The 8966-nt window shown below is 38.6% G+C and overlaps 1 protein-coding gene across 1 annotated transcript; it reads right to left on the reverse strand.

Annotated features, from left to right (window-relative positions):
• Positions 1-1778: 1778 nt before the first annotated feature.
• Positions 1779-2354, reverse strand: LOC117173574 (protein GVQW3-like). The gene has a single exon (XM_033362216.1). It carries the CDS (start codon positions 2352-2354, stop codon positions 1779-1781), a length of 576 nt encoding a protein of 191 aa, XP_033218107.1.
• Between the last annotated feature and the right edge of the window lie 6612 nt (positions 2355-8966).

Genomic DNA, 8966 nt, shown 5'->3' on the forward strand with positions numbered 1-8966 from the left:
GATGTTATGAATTTCAACAATAAGCTGACGTAAATTAACCGATCAGTTTCATTTCAAACGCACGCGTTGACGCAAGGTCAACAATCTTTCTGTCTTAAATTAACCTATAAAGTACATTTTACGTACATAAAGCAGTTGACTTTCAACCGAGCGCGTTACTTAAAGTCATGTTATCATCATCAGTTGACTTTCAACTGACGAATGATCCTTTTGGTTACTTCTGAAAGTCAACCGCCTTTTCCTACTGAAATTCAGATTCTTGTATTACTGTATAATATTTAGACTTACCTCTACACGATGAATTTATCATTTCCAACAAGTACGAGTGAGCCACAATATTAAAAATTCCATTGTGAATCACAAAAGATCACACGAGCCCATATAAATTCGGCCTAACCTAAACGTAAAGTTCCGCTCTAGAATTGTTGAGAGTCGAGCCGCATTCAGCGCAGCCGGCCGCGGTTGGTTGTGGGTGACATGAGGCAAGGAGTGGGGGCGAGCAAACGAAGGGGAAATCGGAAAACGAGAGATGTCTCAGCAAGTCGTGACATACAAACGTATAAGAGATAGAACTTTTCAAAATTTGCATAAAATATCTCAATCAGCACGTTGAATCCTTATTTTGTTCTTTATTTTTAGGGAGACCCCATCCTGATTGTCTATGTGAAATACTATATGCCTATAACCAAACGCTGGCCATAAAACTATAAGATTTCTAGAATCTTGAAAATTGTCTGAATTTATCCTTAACATTATCAGAGCATGCACCCTTAGGCCCGATAATAAGAGAAGCTGCAATGCCACAGGTCTAAATAATTAAATGAATTTTCGGGATTTACAAATGGTAGATATATTTAAAGGTCCAAGTTACTCGTTTAAATGTTTTAACGGCTTTAAAATGTCCTTTTCGAAATTGAAATAAAAATACGATCATAAATAAAAAGCAGAGAGGCTGAAATTGAAATAAGAATTCGATCATAAATAACAATCAAAGAAGCTATATCAATAGTGTAGCCGACACTCAAGGGTCCTTTGTTAAGCTGTCGGATTAAAATTTAGAAATAGATTTTTTTACATTTCATAGTTAATAGTCTAAAAAATATTCGGAATCTACGGGTTTCGATGAATTCAGATATCTAACTTTTTTTATGTTTAAAATTGGAATTAATACAAAGTTTCTCGTAAATGGAATGAGATACGGAAAAAAAGACAACATTTTTTGATTCAACTAGAAAATTGTACACGTTTATTTACTATCGAAAAAATTTACAAAAATTTACAGTCTTTCTAGGTATTTCCCCTCACAAGTTACGCATTTTGCCCACCTTTCAGGAAGTTTTTTGATGCTGGTATCGAAGAATTCCTTGGGCAACTCGGACAGCCATTTGGGCACGAACTCCTCTACCTCGTCGTCGGTGTTGAATCTTTGACCTCCGAGGGCTTCTTTCAGTGGTCCAAACATGTGATAGTCACAGGGTGATAAATCTGGTATGTAGGGGGGGGGGGGTGTTCCAGTACTTCCAACCCCAATTCCGTTATTGTATCGAGCATGAGACGCGCGGTATGAGGGCGCCCGTTATCCAGGAGAAGAATCGCACTTCGTGCTGGAATGCTCCTCCGTTTCGAGCGATAAGCGGGTTTCACGTGTGTTTTCTGAAGGTTAGAGTAGTATGCAGCATTGATGGTACATTGGGTGCGCAGGAAATCGACGTACAGCACGCCCCGTTGGTTCCAGAACACAGTAAACATAACCTTACCCGCGGACCTGGTTGTCTTCGCTATGACTGGCGCCCCTTCCTCCTTCTTCCTCCACTCTTTAGACGACACCTTGCTTTCGGGAGTGTAATAGTGCACCCATGTCTCGTCTGTAGTGAAGATTCATGTTCAAAAACTGCCCCCTCCGCCTCGTATCGCGTCAGCAAGCGGCGACAAACTTCTAACCGCGTGAATTTTTGCTCGAAGTTAAACAGTTTAGGAACCCATCGCGACGTTACTTTGCGATATTGAAGGTTTTCGTGGATGATAGACTCTACAGTACCAATACTGATGCCGAGTTCAGCCGAAATGTCTCGAACATTCATCCTACGGTCGTCCAAAATCATTTGTTCTACGCAGCGAATGTTGTCTGGTGTCATGCTGATTCGCGGTCGACGATCATGCGGCTCATTCTCGACGTTTTCGCGGCGATCCTTGAATGCTTTGGCCCATTTAAACACGGGAGCCCTACTCAGGCTCTCACTACCGAACTGATTTCGCAAACGCAGAAAAATGTCCGTGTTTTTAGTGCCTTCCCGCACTAAAAAACGAACGACAATACGTTGCGCAACGGCGGTCGGCACGTGACGTTCACTCATGGTTGTAGAACGCGCGTGAAACATGCGCTCCCCACGAAAACTATGCCACACTGTTTGTAAGGGACCCAGCTATCACATACTCAAGCCACGTCCTTCAAAACATACATGCGCGCCATCTACAGCGTTTGTCTCGATCAAATTTGAACCACCCTCGTAAATAAGTATAATGAGAAAATTCATCAATTAAAAAAAAGTTTTATTAATTTAAAGATAAATTTAAAAAGGGATGAGAGTCGAGTTGGCGACGGCCAACTACTGTAAATAACTCTGCCCGCCCGGTACGTGACGAATACAAAAGGAACATTATATTACCGTCGCATCACTCTTAAAAGGACCACAAATAGGACCTTGAAAAGGACCCAAATCTCTCTAACTATCTCTGAGACTAAATCATTCAAATCGAATCTGAAAATAGTCTCAAACCGGCCAGGCTATTTCGCCTAAGAATACTCTGAAATTTCTATCGGTAGAGTCTCGTCGATAAATGCCAATCCATTATAGAATCTAGTCTGGATAATCAGTCTGCTACTACATTCTAAACTCCTGGTATAAAGTGAGCCTCCACTTGAAGGTCTAATTTTGAAGTCAAAGTTCACAGTTTCTCTGTTAACTGTAACAGAGGTTGTGACCTCGTGCCTCCTTGCCGCCTCCGAATATAAGCTATCACTGTTTTCTTGTTCGATTGAAGAGATAAGGCTTTTCCTCCAAATTACAAACGATTTTGACAATCGTTATATACTACACTGCCCACATTTCCTTTCTGTTTTTATGCCAGTTTTTCGGCTCCAAACTCCATTGGACCTTCATCAACTTTTCTCCTAACTGGGCTCCCCAACCTATTTTTAATGCATCTTTTGTTCAATGCGTAGTAGGCATTTTTTGAAATACTTTCGATCATTTGGTCAAATTGTTGATGTGCCATTGCAAGTATGGTTTTATCTGATCCGCAATCATGATGAGTAGATTCGGAAAGATTTCCAGAAGCGAATGAGCAGCTCAAACCACTACTCTCATTCCCTTTTCCCTCAGCTGACTGGCTATCCAGTTTTATATTCTTGAAAGGGCTAGGGGGGCACTGGAAAGACCAAAGGATAAGGCTGTCACGTAGTATGTTTTTTCTCCATAGCTTATGGCCAGATAACGCCTGTGTGATTTCTTTATCGATAAATGCAAATAAGCCTGCGAAAAGTCTATCTGCCATATAATAGTTCATCTGAAGGAGACTTGGGATTCCCGCGTGACTGATCCGCCGAAATTTTAGTGGATGAAGATATTAGCATAGACGCTTGAGGTATGATTTGGGTGTCAAAAACATGGCTGATAGAAGACCGGAGTGACTATTCAGTTTTTTTTAACTCCCGTGTTGGGAAACGCAGCTAGTTCATTATTCATGTCGTGAGATGGTTTGGTTTCCATTCGCATGCAAACATTTGTGGACAATTGTATTGTCGGATGTATTGTCATGAATGGTATAGAGTATCATTTTATCACACTGATGATGGATTCTGGAGCCTTGAGTTTGATCAACCTCCTCGAGATTCCCTCTGGTTCGAAGTATTCCAAGATCGAAACTTTTTCTTTCCTTTTGAATTATCTTCTGTTTTGAAATCATGTGGGAGATTTGACCCTGATGGTTTCGACGTGGTGTCTGCCGCAGGTATATTGGATCATTTCGTCCGAGATATTTCTAAAAGGCGCTTTCTTTCCAAGAAGAAGAATATTTAAATCGTTATTAATGGCTGGGTTGTTTTTAGTGAAGGTAGAAAGAGCCTCCTGAAATTCTTTTCCTTGTCGCAGTAAACCATGTGAAATGATACCCAGCGACAGATTAAACTTGGTTAGAAGATCTGAGAAAGATGTAGAACCTGCTGATCTGATCAGTTGTGTGTTCACTGACAAGTCTGAAAATACAGAAGCAGCTTGCAATTTCTTTTGAGCTTCCACATAACGGATCTTATCCCACTATTCATTACGAAAACATTGACAATGAATGCCTTGATTGGCTAACTCTTTCGATTCTTTTGGAACTGTTGGATCACGGTTATTAAAACCATTATCACAGGAAGAGCTCTCTTGATCAGAAGATTCTGAAGAATAAGATTTGTCCTGTTTAACTTCCATATTAGGAGTATTGTTTCTAGCAATGTAGTCCGTAGGTTCTCTATTTGGTCTGATTTCGCTTTTAAAGCAACCAAACTCAAATGCTTGGAAGATGGTCATTCATCAGACAGAGAATCTGTAGGAGAATTCGAAAATAACTCTCCTCGAGCAGTTAAGCCGCCCAGCTATTTGGATAAAGAAGGGAGTTCCAATATCAGAGCCCGAGAAGAAGACAATGCAGCATGGCTGGCATAATTCTGCCCGACATAGGGTGGGTGGATCTATCTCATGATGGAATTATAAGGAGACTAAACTGCCATCGACAGCTTTTTCGAATCTGATAGGAGCAATGGCACCGTAAGCGACAGGCCTATGAATAGTAATCACTCTTTATTTAGTGCGCATTTACAACACGTCCTCTTCTCATGCACAAAAAAGTGCCAGTGAGACAGCTTTTAAAAATAAAGTATATTTGTCAGGTTATTCGGGCCTGTTTTCTTTTGCTACCGGCAAAAATTTTCGAGCTGTCAAGTAAAATGAGTTTATAAAATCTGTAAAATATAATAATACTTTAGGCTAAGGGCATGTGATACTTAGAAAATTGTCGATTTTACAAATTTTAGAGTCCCCCGGATTTTTTTCTAGAATAATAAATATTTTGCTGAAAAATCTGGGAAATGATAGCGAACATGCTAATGGACGTCCCCATACGCTTTTATTGTGGGTTAATTAAAAAAAGTTTTAATTTAGCAAAATGTGATTAATTTGTATAGCGCTTAGGAAATAGTATCGATTTTTTCAGGGTTAAATTCCCCCGGCTTTTTTCCTAGGATAAGAAATATTTTGCCTTCAAAATCTGGGAAATGATAACGAACATGCTAACGGCCGTCCCCACACACTTTTTTTGTTTTTTTTTTATAAAAAAATTTTTGATATTGCTAACAACGTGCGTGTATATTTCGAGGTTATGTGTGTTACAATTCACCCGAGCGTTACTTCTAAACTGCACAATATTTTTGGCCGAAAACTTTGGACTTACAAATAAACATATTAACTAATCTCCCGAAACTAACCTTGTTTGCAGCCAATCAAAAAAGTTTATTTCATAAATAATTTCCAGATTATCAGAAAGGCAGAGATGAAAAACGAAGTAAACTCAAAATAATGCATATGCATAAAATTTTTTTTTTAGCACAATAAATTTTTTTTATTATTATCCCTCAAAAAAGAGTTCGGGGACGTCCGTTATAATATTTTATAGCATCTCCGAATTCAGTTTTTTAAAATTTTCATTTTTGTGGGAATAAAGCCGGGGAAACTGTAAGTATAACATTCCCTTAAGTGAATACGTAATTCAGGTGGGGTTTACAAGATTGAGGTAATCAAATAAGTTCATTATGAAAGTGGTGAGTAAAGATTCTAATTACAAGATTTCAGGTTCATATAATTTCATTAAATTCTATTCTTACTACTTTCATAACTGCACTCAGCAGTAGCATTTGATAATGTAAATTAAAACGAATGCCATGCTTCACAGAAATATTATATGATGTTAATGTTCGTACTCATAGAAAACAATAAATTGTAACTAAATACACTAATTTGAAACTAAAAATAGTGCATTGTTACATTAACCTCAGTTAGAAGCAGAAATTTAACACTGAACTGCTTGCACTTCACTTTCACCGCAAAATCAGTTCCATAAGATTTATAAGCTTCAAAACTTTTATATGCTTTTACTTTCCAGTGGGCACAAAATTTGACGACTTCTTTAGGACATCGCTATGACATATTTACGACAACTTAACGAGATCACATGTCCATATCGATAAGGTGTCTTTATGATATCGTACAGACGTCGTATGATCTGTCGCCAAATTTCGTGCCCACTGGGTTGTTTTTCAGTGTAAAACCAGTGAGATTGAATAAAATATGACACTATATCCATTATAGTGACCGACGGCACTGGACTCACGTTTTTACTAAAATCTATACCTGTGAGAGCATACGGAATTAAAGTTTTCAATTTTTTCCATTTTTTGGATATATCGGATATTGACATCTCCCGAAGATTTTGACAAATATTCAATATGCCTTTCGAAAAAAAACAATTAAAAAGAATTCCGGCAACACATGAAAACTATAGGGACATATAGACACAGTTATACCACCAGAGGTATAGCCATTCTAAATTTTTGTGGCTTAATGAGAATGATCTATGTGCGTGCGAAGAGGACACGTGACGCTTGCGCACTAACTGAAGAGCGATTACTATTTACAGGCCTGGCACTTGCGGTGCCGTTACTCCTGCCAAATTAAGTGTACGGAGATCAGTCTCCTTATTATTCCTTCGTGACTTATCTATATGAAATGAATGTCAAAAATTATGAGAAAATTATGAAATGAGTTTTTCAGGTTTTCCAGGTTTTTATAAAACAAATAATAAATAATTTACTGAGTTATAGTTATACTTTCAATGGCTTTCCCTGATAAAGGGTGTTTGATTCTTCCTTGAAGCTGCAGAAGCTAAGAAGAAGTTTGCAGAGCAAACAACCCACTATCGCTCTTGTTACACGAGTCAATGATGAGAAATTGCTGATCACAGTAAGGTTGCAGTGCGCGTTCTGAACCGCAATGTATAGCTGCTCGAATTCCTTATAATTTTCTGGGGGAGTGTCAAGATGACGGGTTAAGCGTCTACCAGCAATCTCGATTAGTTTAGGTTCAACTGTGCTGATCGAGGAGGGTTCTTGTTCGAAGCAAGTGTCCATTCGAGGTCTTTACAGCGTCTTGTGCTGTATTAAGCAGAACTTTTCACGAAGCAAAAAGAGGCCGAACAGTCAGCTGCCGAATCCAAACGAACTTTCTCAATGTTTGAAGGGTCCTAGTCTTCATTCGAAGGTCTTTTACTAATCATGTCTTCATTAAGCGTGCTATGATGCTGTTTATAACATAGACGAGAATGAGGCTTCGAAGAGCAGTTACGACTCCTCTGTCCCATCTGGGGACAATGAAGGCATAAACGCAGTCGAATCGCAGTTTCACGCCTTTTAAAAGAATCACGCTTATGCCACTCTTGATAATGGCCGATACAGTTTTCTCTTAAAAAATGCCATGACTGTCAAGAAGAGATGTGCCCATCAATCTTCATAAACTTTGTAATGTTTGCAGACCTGCACCAATCTTAATGACAAGATAAATCTCCAGTAAGGGGTTTCGTCTGACGAACATCGAAAAACTGAAAAAAGAAGGCAAGGAAGAAAGCAATGATCCTCCAATTCAATGCGGAGACCTGGAAAAACAAATCCGAAGTTAACTTGTTAGGCTCGAATCAAGGTTTGAGCAAAATTAAATAACAAAACAGTAGGACAAAAGCATGCAGGCTGGCTGTTTGCAGGCATGAAAGCTCCCTTAACCGACTTTTTTTTTTTAATTGATTTTTTTTCATTTTCTAGAACTTTTTTATATTAGTTCGAGATCTCACTGCAAAATTCGACATGTATAATGCTAATGAAAAAATCAAATTTTGTAAACTGTATTGTCATTAATTTGTCACTGCTGTAAACGGCTGCCATAATCATTTTAGGGCAAAGTTCGAAAAACAATGCCAAACAGCAATTGTTTATGGCCTTTTTTTAATTTGCAAAAATATTGTTAAAGAATTATTTTTTGTTTTTAATGGAGAACTTGGTCACTGTTTGAATATGGCAATGGGTTGCCATAGTGTAACCCGTGCTGAATCTCAGTTGCCAGGTCAAACCTTTTGAAATTTTCGCAAAATTTTCGCATAAACATGATGAGCATAACATTTCAATAATTATGAAACGCGGTTTCCACGGCTCTGGTGATGCAAAAAAGTTGCTTTTACCTTTGAAAAATGTTGCGCGACGCAGCAAGACGACGTCACGGATCGACGCCACGAGCCGTTGAACAGAGCAGGTCGGAACGAAACCAGATTTTCTCTTGCTCGTCCTTACATATGCCTGTCGCATTCGAGTGTCGTTTTCGACAGGATTTGGTTAAACATTTATGCAAGAAAAGCACACGTTCATTTGGAATCTGCATGACATCTTTATTAAACCTGAATGAATTTTGAAACCCTCATGAATGTTGAAACCTTTATCATTGAATTTTCCAGTTACTGAATTGTATTCAATCAATCAATTTCAATTAAATTCTTCATATCAAAAGTTGAATTATTACAGATTAGATTAATTATTTATTATTGATATTTATTAAATACTATTAATTGTGATGTCCGCTAAATTACTCATGGTTATAAATAATATTTATAACCATGACTTGTATTTAGCAAACATCCATGATTCTTTCTTTCGTTGCCTGGGCACTCTACCCACACCACACTGACAGCGCAAGCGCAGTTTAGCCAAAACGATTCTCGCTAATGAACTCCCCACTCGCTACATCGCCAATGGTTCGCCGCCGCTGAAGCAAAGCCCATAAAAGTACCGTCCGCGAGATCCAGAAGTCAGAACTCCCCGGGCTTCGGCA

The sequence above is a fragment of the Belonocnema kinseyi genome, chromosome 5 (assembly GCF_010883055.1).
Source record: "Belonocnema kinseyi isolate 2016_QV_RU_SX_M_011 chromosome 5, B_treatae_v1, whole genome shotgun sequence".
In the NCBI taxonomy this organism is placed as follows: Eukaryota; Metazoa; Arthropoda; class Insecta; order Hymenoptera; family Cynipidae; genus Belonocnema; species Belonocnema kinseyi.

Excerpts from the sequence above, each read along its gene's own strand:
- LOC117173574 (XM_033362216.1), bottom strand. The coding sequence starts at position 2,354 with ATGAGTGAACGTCACGTGCCGACCGCCGTTGCGCAACGTATTGTCGTT.